Here is a 12613-nt window from a genome sequence, read left to right as displayed (position 1 = left end):
CGGGACTTTTGAACCCTTTACAGGTAAAGCAAGTAGAGACCAGCTACCAATGAACAGCCCTGGGGCTCCGAACCCGGTTTCCAGCCATCTTAGAATCACAGAATATCAGAGTTGGAAGGGACCTCAGGAGGTATCTAGTCCAATCCCCTGCTCAAAGCAGGACCAATCCCCAACTAAATCATCCCAGCCAGGGCTTTGTCAAGCAGGGCCTTAAAAACCTCTAAGGAAGGAAATTCCACCACCTCCCTAGGGAAACCATTCCAGTGCTTCACCACCCTCCTAGTGAAAAAGTTTTTCCTAATATCCAACATAGACCTCCCCCACTGCAACTTGAGACCATTGCTCCTTGTTCTGTCATCTTCCATCACTGAGAACAGCTGAGCTCCATCCTCTTTGGAACCCCCTTCAGGTAGTTGAAGGCTACTATCAAATCCCCTCTCACTCTTGTCTTCTGCAGACTAAATAACCCCAGTTTCCTCAGCCTCTCCTCGTAAGTCATGTGCTCCAGCCCCCTGATCATTTTTGTTGCCCTCCACTGGACTCTCACCAATTTGTCCACATCCTTCTTGTAGTTTGGGACCCAAAACTGGACACAGTACTCCAGATGAGGCCTCACCAATGCCGAATAGAGGGAAATAATCACATCCCTCGATCTGCTGGCAATACCCCTACTTATACAGCCCAAAATGCCATTAGCCTTCTTGGCAACAAGGGCACACTGCTGACTCATATCCAGTTTCTTGTTCACTGTAACCCCTAGGTCCTTTCCTGTAGAACTGCTTCCTAGCCATTCGGTCCCTAGTCTGTAGCAGTGCATGGGATTCATCCATCCAAAGTGCAGGACTCTGCACTTGTCCTTGTTGAACCTCATCAGGTTTCTCTTGGCTCAATCCTCTAATTTGTCTAGGTCACTCTGGACCCTATCCCTACCCTCCAGCATACCTACTTCTCCCCCCAGCTTAGTGTCATCCGCGAACTTGCTGAGGGTGCAGCCTACGCCATCCTCCAGATCACTAAAGAAGATGTTAAACAAAACCAGCGCCAGGACCAACCCTTTGGGCACTCTGCTTGATACTGTCTGCCAGCTAAACATTGAGCCGTTGATCATTACCCACTGAGCCCAATGATCTAGCCAGCTTTCTATTCACCTTATAGTCCATTCATCCAGCCCATACTTCTTTAACTTGCTGGCAAGAATACTGTGGGAGACCATATCAAAAGCTTTGCTACAGTCAAGATATATCACATCCACCACTTTCCCCATATCCACAGAGCCAGTTATCTCATGAAAGAAGGCAATCAGGTTAGTCAGACATGACTTGCCCTTGGTGAATCCATGCTGACTGTTCCTGATTACCTTCCTCTCCTCCAAGTGCTTCAAAATGGATTCCTTGGGGACCTGCTCCATGAATTTGCCGGGGACTGAAGTGAGACTGACCGGTCTGTAGTTCCCCGCATTCTCCTTCTTCCCTTTTTTAAAGATGGACACTAGACTTGCCTTTTTCCAATCATCCGGGGCCTCCCATGATCACCACAAGTTTTCAGAGATAATGGCCAATGACTCTGTAATCACATCAGCCAACTCCCTCAGCACCCTCGGATGCAGCGCATCCGGCCCCATGGACTTGTGCACGTCCAGCTTTTCTAAACAGCCCTTAACTTGTTCTTTCACCACTGCGGGCTGCTCACCTCCTCCCAATACTGTGCTGCCCAGTGCAGCAGTCTGGGAGCTGACCTTGTCTGTGAAGACCAAGGCAAAAAAAAGCATTGAGTGCATTAGCTTTTTCCACATCCTCTGTCACTAGGTTGCCTCTCCCATTCAGTAAGGGCCCCACACTTTCCCTGACCTTCTTCTTGTTGCTAACATACCTGTAGAAATCCTCCTTGTTACCCTTCATATCCCTTGCTAGCTGCAACTCCCATTGTGCTTTGGCCTTTGTGGTTACACCCCTGCATGCTCAAGCAATATTTTTATATTCCTCCCTAGTCATCTAAGTTTCCACTCCTTGTAAGCTTCCTTTTTGTGTTTAAGCTCACCAAAGATTTCACTGTTAAGCCAAGCTGGTTGTCTGCCATATTTGCTATTCTTTCTACACTTCAGGATGGTTTGCTCCTGCAACCTCAATAAGGCTTCTTTAAAATACTGCGAGGACTGGCCTGTGTCCCAACTAAAACCAGGGCTGGCACTTCCATTTCAGCGACCTAGGCAGTCACCTACAGCACCAGGATTTGGGAGGACGGCATTTTGCTGCCCTCGGCGGCAATTCGGTGGCGGGGGGTCCTTCCGCGCTCTGTGTCTTCGGCGGCAATTCTGCGGCGGGTCCTTCACTCGCTCCGGGACCCATCGCTGAAGTGCCCCGAAGACCAGGAGCATGGAGGGATCCCCGCCTAGGGCGCCAAAAACCCTGGCGCCGCTCCTGACTAAAACCTCTCCAGCACATCGTCTCAGATCTACAACCTATACTGGAGGATGATCCCTCACTCTCACAGCCTTGGGAGACAGGCCAGTCTTCACTTACAGACAGCCCCACAACCTGAAGCAAATACTCATCAGCAACTACACACCACACCACAGAAACACTAACCCAGGAGCCAATCCCTGCAACAAACCTTGTTGCCAACTCTGTCCTCACATCTATTCAAAGGACACCATCACAAGACCTAACCACATCAGCCCCACCATCCGGGGCTCATTCACCTGCACATCTACCATTGTGATATATGCCATCATATGCCAGCAATGCCCCTCTGCCATGTACATTGGCCAAACCAGACAGTCTCTACGCAAAAGAATAAATGGACACAAATCAGACATCAAGAATTCTAACATTCAAAAGCCAGTAGGAGAACCCTTCAACCTCCCTGAACACTCAATAACAGACTTAAAATTGGCCATTCTTCAAGAAAACAACTTCAAAAACAGACTCTAATGTGAAACTGCAGAGCTGGAATTAATTTGCAAACTTGACACCATCAAACTAGGCCTGAATAAAGACTGGGAGTGGCTGGGTCACTACAAAAAGTAATTTTCCCTCTGTTGATACTCACACCTTCTAAGGTGCCACAAGGACTCCTCATTGTTCACACCTTCTTGTCAACTGTTAGGATGGGGCCACATCCACCCTGATTGAACTGGTCTCATTAACACTGACCCCCCACTTGGTAAGGCAACTCCCATCTTTCCATGTGCTGTATATTTATACCTGCCTACTGTATTTTTCACTCCTTGCTTCTGATGAAGTGGGTTATATCCCACGAAAACTTATACCCAAATACATTTGTAGTCTCTAAGCTGCCTCAAGGACTCCTCGTTGTTTTAACTATGTACCTGTATTTCAAACGTTTGTTCCTGTGGAAACACCAACAAGGAGTTTAGCCAGCACGTTGTGAAGGAATGTTCAGGTTGAATGGCCCATCAAAGAACAGTGAGCTCTCAATGAAAGACACTATCTACACTTGTCAAGGCTGGTTCCCCACCCTGGCACATCGAGTGCAGAAGGTGGGGTCTGCAAGGACTCCAGAAATTAATACTGGCCATTCCGGGCTGGTAATGCTGCCACTACCCAAGTGAAAAACTGCCTTTTGCCAATCCAGAAAAAACCTCACTTGGGACGATATTTTCTGAGGCCCCTCAGCTTTTCCACCCCTCCCTTGGGGCAGCTGAGAAAGAAAAGGGAAGCTGAGCTGTTGTATTAGCTGATTAACATTTGCAGCCTCTTTACCTTCTCAGACACAGAAAGCTAATCACGTTATTAAATTCACTTTCTTTTCATTGAAAAAAGAAAGAAACCACATCTGAAAACTCAGGCTCTTAGGGATTGAACACCAAAAATGACTTTCTTGGGGTCCAGCTCAAAGGTTACAAGCAAACAAAAACAAATCAAAACCACCTGGGGTTAGCACAGAGGAATCCACAAGCCCAAAATGAAGAATTAAATCTGCTCATCTCTAACTAGACATTCCTGATCTTCTTACATATCTGGGGTTTCAAAGGAGTAGTTTCTAGGTATGATGCTGATGATTTTTATACTTGGCCCAAGCTTACAGCATATCTTGCTGCTCTATCTCCCCAGCCAAGAGAACAACAGACAGACAGACCAAGGGGGAGCTTTTTCTCAATTTTAAAAAGTTCGAGCCTTCCCATTGGCTCTTTTGGCCAGGCACCCACTCCCTTCCTTTTACCTATGCGTAGCAGTGAGACCTTTTAACCCTTGACAGGTAGAGCAAGTAGACAACAGCTGCTAAGAAGGATTTTATAGCTACTGGCTGGCTGAGTGTCCACATACGGGAGCTCTTCCCCTCCCCCCAATTTATCACAACACTTAATGGACTTTTCTGTGAAAAAATATGGGGGGGTGGCCTCTACTGTGACTAAGTGAACCATGCGTGGACATGTGACTTGCCCATGTAACTCCAAACACCATCTTGTTTCCTGTAATTTTCCACAAACTAAAACAATGGGTTTGCCTTCTCTTGCCGGAAGCTATAAAAGGCCCTAGAAACATTCTCCATTTTGCCTCTTTCCTGCTCAAACCTCTGGACTATGAATTTACACTAATGGGAGCATCTAACCAAGGGACTGAGGATTTTCCAATGATTTGGAAGCAGCCAGAGACTTATTAAGCCAGCAGTTTATTCCATCACTGCTGCAAGTCTGATCCAAGAACTTTGCAATTATTGTATGGAATTGATTCCTTTAACCAATTTTAACTCTCATCTTTCTTTCTTCCTCGTTATAAATAAACCTTTAGATTAGAGCTGTCGATTAATCGCAGTGAACCCATCTGATTAACTCAAAAAAATTAATCCCAAGTTAAAAAATTAATCGTGATTCATTGCAGTTTTAACAGCCTGGTTAAACAATAGAATACCAAGTGAACTTTATTAAATATTTTGGATGTTTTTCTACATTTTAATATATATTGTATTCTGTGTTATAATTGAAATCAAAGTGTATATTATTTTTAATTACAAATATTTGCACTGTAAAAATGATAAACAAAAGAAATAGTATTTTTCAATTCACCTCATACACATGCTGTAGGGCAATCTTTTTATAGTGAAAGTACAACTTACAAATATTGATTTTTTTGTTAGATAACTGCACTCAAAAACAAAATAATGTAAAACTTCAAAGCCTACAAGTCCACTCAGTCCTACTTCTTATTCAGCCAATTGCTAAGACAAACAAGTTTCTTTATGCTTACGGGAGATAATGCTGCCTTCTTCCTATTTACAATGTCACCAGAAAGTGAGAACAGGCATTTGCATGGCAATTTTGTAGCTGGCATTGCAAGGTATTTACGTGCCAGATATGCTAAATATATGTATGCTCCTTCATGCTTCGGCCACCAGTCCAGAAGACATGCTTCCATGCTGATGACACTAGTTAAAGTAATGTGTTAATTAAATTTGCGACTGAACTCCTTGGGAGAGAATTGTATGTCCCCTGTTCTGTTTTACCTGCATTCTGCCATATATTTCCTATTATAGCAGTCTCAGATGATGACCCAGCACATGTTGTTCATTTCAAGAACACTTTCAGTGCAGATTTCACAAAATGCAAAAAAGGTACCAGTATGAGATTTCTAAGGATAGCTACAGCATTCGACCCAAGGTTTAAGAATCTAAAGTGTCTTCCAAAATCTGAGAGGGAGGAGGTGTGGAGCATGCTTTCAGATGTCTTAAAAGAGCGACGCTCTGATGAGGAAACTACAGAACCTGAACCACCAAAAAAGAAAATCAACCTTCTGCTGGTGGCATCTGACTCAGAAAATGAAAATGAACATGTGTTGGTCCACTCTGCTTTGGATCCTTATCGAGCAGAACATGTCATCTGCATGGAAGCGTGTCCTCTGGAACGGTGGTTGAAGCATGAAGAGGTATATGAATCTTTAGCGCATCTAGCACGTAAATATCTTGCGACGCTGGCTACAACAGTGCCATGCGAACGCCTGTTCTCACTTTCAGGTGACATTGTGAATAAGAAGCGGACAGCATTAACTCCTGCAAATGTAAACAAACTTGTGTGTCTGAGTGATTGGCTGAACAAGAAATAGGAGTGAGTGGACTTGTAGGCTCTAAAGTTTTATATTGTTTTATTTTTTAAAGCAGGTGTTTTTTGTACATAATTCTACATTTGTAAGTTCAACTTTCATGATAAAGAGATTGCACTACAGTACTTGTATTAGGTGAATTGAAAAATAATATTTCTTTTGGTATTTTTACAGTGCAAATACTTGTAATCAAAAATAAATATAAACTGAGCACTATACACTTTGTATTCTGTGTTATTATTGAAATAAATATATTTGAAAATGTAGAAAACATCCAAATTTTTTAAATACATGGCATTCTATTATTGTTTAAGTGTGATTAATTGCAATTAATTTTTTAATAACTTGACAGCCCAACTTTAGATTTTAGATACTAAAGGATTGGCACCAGCATGACTATTGTGTAAGATCTGAGTTATATAGTGACCTGGGTATGTGGCTGGCCCTTTGGTATTAGAAGAACCCTTTTGTTTGATAAAATTGGTTTTCAATAACCACTCATTTTTAAGTCTAGTGTTTTTGGTGGTAATACAAGGACTGGAGGGCCTAAGGAAGCTGCATTGCTGACTTCTTATTAGCCAGTGTGGTGAGACAGAAATTTACTTTGGTTGCTGGTTTGGTATATCTCATGGAAAAATAACCACCAGTTTTGGGGTGTGTCTGCCCTTTTCCCCAGCAGCCTGCCCTGAATTTGGTATTCTCCGTTGTGACCCACAGAGGCACAGTGACAAACATCCCAGCTCATTGCTGTCTAATTGTTTTGGTGACAAGCCCTTAAATGGGGCCAGTAAAACAGATCCATAACCTACCTTCCGGTACAGGCGAGTTACAATTATTGTCTGTGTTGCACAATGTGGTGTTGATCCGCAGATACGTGCCATTCCCAAGAGTGACAGTGACGGGGCCTTTTATGCCAATATTATAGTTATCTAAACAGGCACTGGCGAAGCCCGTGGTCTTTTCCCCTTCCGTTGTAAAGAAAGAAAACAAAGAACAGAAATGAAAGGCTGGGAGGGGAACCTCAAGGAGGAGCAGGGAGGTTATTTTGCCTCCGTCTGGCCCTGGGGCGACGCTGCTGGGAGCCTGTGCCCAGTTCTGGGCCCCACCATTCAGGAAGGAGGTTGGTCAGTGGCAGAGAAAAGCCACGAGGATGATTAAAGGGTTAGAAAACCTGCCTTGGCGTGATAGACCCCAGGAGCTCGATCCATGGAGCTGAACTCAGAGACGGTTCAGGGGTGACGTGATCCACGTCTGCCAGAACCAACCCAGGGAACAAACGTTTACTGACGGGTGCCTCAGTCGAGTGGTGGAGTTTAAAGGGTTTCCTGTGTGGGTAATAGGGGATTGTGGGGGGACTAGGGCTAAACCCCGGGTCACAGCCCACAATAACTCTGCAGTGAAGCCATATCTTGAGTGGGGGAGAGTTTTAATAAACACATTTGTGACTGTGCTGGGAAAATTTCCTAAGTGTGATCATAGATAGATAGATAGATAGATGACAGGGTATGTTAAAGCTGTGCCATGCATCCTTCTTACAGGGTAAATGGAAGGAGTCTTAAATTTCTTTAATTCAATGGAAGGATGAACAAAGCCAGATCTGTAATTTAGGTTTTCGATTTCAAAGGGCAAATGTTGAGAAATGACGGAAACTAGTGACATCCGCCGGCCTGAAGAGCTCAGGGAGCTGAACATGGAGAAGGTTTGGAATCTTTTTAAGTCAAAAGGGCAAAAACCATCTTGAATTTGCATCCCAAGCAAGGGGGAAAATGTGTGATGCAGGGCTCCAGCCCTAAGCAGGAGACTAGCAGCTCAGAAAGGACATTGGGTGCAAGCCAGCAGTGTACAAGAGATCTTAATGCCAATTTCCTGTTTTTAACACGATTCAGAATGGCCATTTTCACTTTGCTTTTTGACATCCGTTGTGGAGAAGGAAACTCAGTGAATAAAAATAAATAAATAAAGCACAAGAGTTGAAATCCTGGCCGCCCTGAAGTCAATGGGAGATTTGCAGCTGACTCCAGGAGGCAGGAAACACCGTAATGTTGCCTGAACAAATAAAGTATTGAGCACCTGTGCCTGGTGACCGTGTTTGTTAATGGACTGCGTTGCGGTTGGGCTTAGCAATGAGGTGAGGATGGTGACAGACTGCAGGGTAGGATGTGCCTGGGTTGACGGCAATGTCACCTACTCAGTGTATTTTCTTCTGCCATCGAATAGCAGCCACCTGTAGCCTCGTCTACTCTGCAGGTCCCTTGAGCAGTACGGCAGGCGTCTGCTGAACCAGAGCAGGTTTTGCATGTCAGAGTTGATGCTGGAGAAAGAACGAGAACCAGTGTTTTCTTCTTAATGAGGCGTAACAGTGTCACCTCCCTTAGCCCCAATCTTCCCTCTCTGCTCCAAACTAGCCGTGGGGTTAATGGACCCGATTTCCTCGGCGACATTCAGCAATTGCACACTTTAGCCCCTGGGCCAGCGGTACCTGGGGGTCAGACTGGGGACGGGTGAAGGGGATGGTGCTTTTCCCAAGCTCCGCCCACAAAACAAGCGCCACCCACCCCAGATGTGGCTCCCATTGTGCAGGTATTCACAGGACTGGAGAGTCGCTCGCTTCGCAGCCTGTAGGCTGAGTCCATTGCACGGCCTGGGGCTTCTGGCAGCCCCCCATGGCCCTCCCAAACTCCTTGCATGCCCCTCCCATCCCCTTCCACTGCAGGGATGCCTGGCTAGCTCCCCACACACACATCCTACCTCATGCCAGGGGCTCTGTGTGACCCCCAATCCCCATCCCCCATACCAGAACCCCCCATTCTCCCCCCATGCCCAGGCCATTGTGTGCTCCCCCTTTCCTCCCCCCCCCCCCACATCACCCATCTTTCTGTCTGGGAGATCAGCTGCTCAGGTGTAACATGTTGAGCTCCATGGAGATGCTGGGCTGGGCAGGGTTGAGCTGAAAGGTGTCATTGTCACCACCAACCAGCTCTGTGACCTACACACAGTCACAGAGGAGGCTGAAAGTGTTGCTGGGTTGGCCAGACGCCAATGGCTCTGTGTGTCCCCGATTTCCCTCTTCCAGTTCTCTGACTTTCCCTAAAATCAATAGGGTTCTGCCCAGTGGTGCGTGATTATTGGAACTGGTCGGATGCAGGATTCAGACGTTAGCCTGTTGCACAGAAGCAGAGAAATACCATTGAGGTGAAAGCATCCAGGTTCTCCGGGCTGCCAGCCAGCCAGCAGAGGGGTCTGACAGAAGGGTTTGGGGTGCAGAAGCCAGCTGTCTCGGCCCCCTAGCCGTGTGGGGATTGATCTCTGCCCTTTAGTCCTTATGTACAGCACCCTGCACACAAGCTGTGTAAGGGCAGCAGCTTCACACCTTTTCTTTTAGAGAGATTTAGATTTTCAGGCTTTGATGCTGATCTAGTCTGAGCTCCTGCATCGCCCAAGCCAGAGAACCTGGCCCAGCCATTCTGCCATGCAGCCCATATCTGATGGTTGAGCTAGAGCCGAACTTTTAGAAGAATATCCAATCTCAATATACAGAGACCAAGGGATGGAGAATCCGCCCACCCCACCCCACCCCCTTCTTGAAAAGCTGTTGCCAGGGTTTATTCCAGCTGGGATTAATTTAAATTCAGCTCCCAGCCATTGGAGCTCATTCGGAGTCTCTTTGCTCAGTTGGAGAGCACTCTGCTACCGGAAATTGTCTGCCTGATTCCCGGCTACACTCAGTCCCCAAGCAGTGTCATTTATTCCCATATTAAGTCCCCTTTGTGCTGCCAAAGCAGGGCAGAGGGGCCTTCGTGGGAATAACAATTCAAGGCAGTGTCTAGTAACGCTGTCCCTCAGGCCTGGTCTACACTATATAGTTAGGGTGATATGGCTGTGGCACTCAGGGTGGAGGGAGTGTAAAAAATCCACACCTTGAGCACTACAGCTAGACCAGTCTAACCCCTGGAGTAGATGCAGGTCGACAGGAGAATGCTTCCCTGGGCTCGGCTACCATCACTCGGGGAGGGGAGTTCCTAGAATGATGGAAAATCCGATCAATTGGGACAGGCGATGTCTCCACTATGGGGCTCTGCCAGCCCAGCTACAGCGCTGCGGCTAAGTGACTACAGTAGCCGTAGTGTAGACAGGGCCCTGTACCCCACCCAGAGCTAATCCTCCCTCCCTGCACATGCTGGATGTTCCCCAATTGGGGATCTGTGGGATGTAAAGTCTCCAAGTCCAGAGGGGTTTACATGGCCACAGCAGCGAGTGACTCACCTTGTGCACTCGTAGCTAGGAGAGCAGGGAGAAGGCAGAGGATGAAGGAAACCATCCTGGTGCTGGGAGGCTCCCGGGGCTGAGCTCGGAGCTGAACGGAGCTTCTCACGGCTGACATGGAGAGCGCTGCCAGGGGGGAGGAGGAGGGAGTGAAGACCGAAATGAGGAAGGAAAGGGAATTACAGCCAAGTTACGGTGCAGGGTGGAGCACCAGGCAACAGAGCTGCACAAATAACAGATCTTTGGTTCACCTGCAGTTCTAAAAGATCGGGGTGGGATGCGGGGGGGGGGATTGTTTTGAGTTGGCCCAAACCACACAGCCCTTGAAAGCCATGAAAACCACACTTCACACTGACAGGTTTTAGAGTAGCAGCCGTGTTAGTCTGTACCCACTTCACGCTGTTATTTTCAACTGGCATTTTATTTTACAACACGGCCTGTTTTGTTCCCAAAACATGCGCCAACTTTTAGTGTTTTTTCTTAGCAAGTTTTTGTCATTTGCTGAACGAAGAAAACGTTCAACATTTTACATTAAACATTTATCTGTCAGTTTAATGATTTATTATCATTTATGATGTGTTTATGAACGCCCTGGCAGAGCTGAATGTCCCATCTTCCATCATAGACAACACAGTCAGCAGAGATCTTTCGGAAATGCCTGCAGGCCTTGACCACCAACACCAGTGTGATCAGAAAACACCACTATCCACTACCTTTTTCTTTTTTTGCCTCTTAAAGGGCCAAATTGGCTAAAAGACCCAAATGGCTGAGTGTCTAATGTTTTTCATGCTTTAAGAAAGGAATTTTACAGATGGTAATGGTTTGCTTTAAAAAACACTTCTATGCTTCTCCAAAAAAAATAAAATCTCTGTGTGCACTTTCTCTGAATTGGTCATTGTAAAAACAAATAAACAAACGAACAAAAAAACTCGCCCTTCCCTGCTCCCTAGGCCACGACTGGGGAAACCCTGCGGCCCAAGGTGCAGGCCAGGACTGGCCGGGCCTGCCTGGCACCCGCTACCCGGAGGAGCTGCCGGACCTCCCCCTCGCTCACTACCCAGAGGAGCTGCCGGACCTGCCCCGCGCTCGCTACCCGGAGGAGCTGCCGGACCTGCCCTGTGCTCACTACCCGGAAGAGCTGCTGGGCCTGCCCCGCGCCCGCTACCCGGAGGAGCTGCCAGACCTGCCCTGTGCTCACTACCCGGAGGAGCTGCCGGGCCTGCCCCGCGCTCGCTACCCGGAGGAGCTGCCGGACCTGCCCTGTGCTCACTACCCGGAGGAGCTGCCGGGCCTGCCCCGCGCTCGCTACCCGGAGGAGCTGTCGGACCTGCCCCGCACTCACTACCTGGAGAAGCTGCCGGGCCTGCCCCGCGCTCGCTACCCGGAGGAGCTGCCGGACCTGCCCCGCGCCCGCTAACCGGAGGAGCTGCCGGTCCTGCCCCGCATGCGCTACCCGGAGGAGCTGCCAGTCCTGCCCCGCGTGCGCTACCCGGAAGAGCTGCCGGACCTGCCCCGCGCCCGCTACCCGGAGGAGCTGCCAGACCTGCCCTGTGCTCACTACCCGGAGGAGCTGCCGGGCCTGCCCCGCGCTCGCTACCCGGAGGAGCTGTCGGACCTGCCCCGCACTCACTACCTGGAGAAGCTGCCGGGCCTGCCCCGCGCTCGCTACCCGGAGGAGCTGCCAGTCCTGCCCCACGCCCGCTAACCGGAGGAGCTGCCAGTCCTGCCCCGCATGCGCTACCCGGAGGAGCTGCCAGTCCTGCCCCACGTGCGCTACCCGGAAGAGCTGCCGGACCTGCCCCGCGTGCGCTACCCGGAGGAGCTGCCAGGCCTGCCCCGCGCCCGCTACCCGGAGGAGCTGCCAGTCCTGCCCCGCGTGCGCTACTCGGAAGAGCTGCCGGACCTGCCGATCGACCCCTGCCCCGAAGAGCCCATGGTGCTGGACCCCGCAGAGGACAACACCCTGATTCAGGTTCGGCCCGAGGGGGAGTGTGGAAGTAGCCCAGGGCAGCCGACCCCAGTCTGGCTGCAGCACTGCCAGAGCCCATGTCGGTGTGATGCGGCCAGGATCCCCACTGACACAGCAGCGGCTTTTCTGCCACTGCCAGGGGCCCAGGCTGGGACACATTGGAGTGGGAGGGCTTGTGACCCCCCTGCCACCCAACTCCTGGGTGCCTGTCTCCCCCTCCCCCAGGCCTTTGAAGGCCTGGGCCTATCACTATTACTCAGCCTTGCCTGAGGGCCTGAGCCCCTGACTCATTGTTGCTCCACCCCAACCCAGGGCCTGGGCTTAT

The 12613-nt window shown here is 48.8% G+C and overlaps 1 protein-coding gene across 1 annotated transcript in view; it reads right to left on the bottom strand.

Annotated features, from left to right (window-relative positions):
• Positions 1–10433, bottom strand: part of LOC127038344 (phospholipase A2 inhibitor PIP-like) — a 28183-nt gene extending 17750 nt beyond the window's left edge. The window contains exons 1-3 of the mRNA XM_050930928.1: positions 10320–10433; positions 8256–8367; positions 6866–7035 (exon numbers count right to left, since the gene is read on the bottom strand). Of these exons, the coding sequence (XP_050786885.1) occupies positions 6866–7035; positions 8256–8367; positions 10320–10374 (337 nt within the window). The 5' untranslated portion in view covers positions 10375–10433. The remainder of the gene's footprint in view (positions 1–6865; positions 7036–8255; positions 8368–10319) is intronic.
• Between the last annotated feature and the right edge of the window lie 2180 nt (positions 10434–12613).

The sequence above is a fragment of the Gopherus flavomarginatus genome, chromosome 20 (assembly GCF_025201925.1).
Source record: "Gopherus flavomarginatus isolate rGopFla2 chromosome 20, rGopFla2.mat.asm, whole genome shotgun sequence".
NCBI classification, from domain to species: domain Eukaryota; kingdom Metazoa; phylum Chordata; order Testudines; family Testudinidae; genus Gopherus; species Gopherus flavomarginatus.
This window is presented reverse-complemented; position numbering and strand designations above follow the sequence as displayed.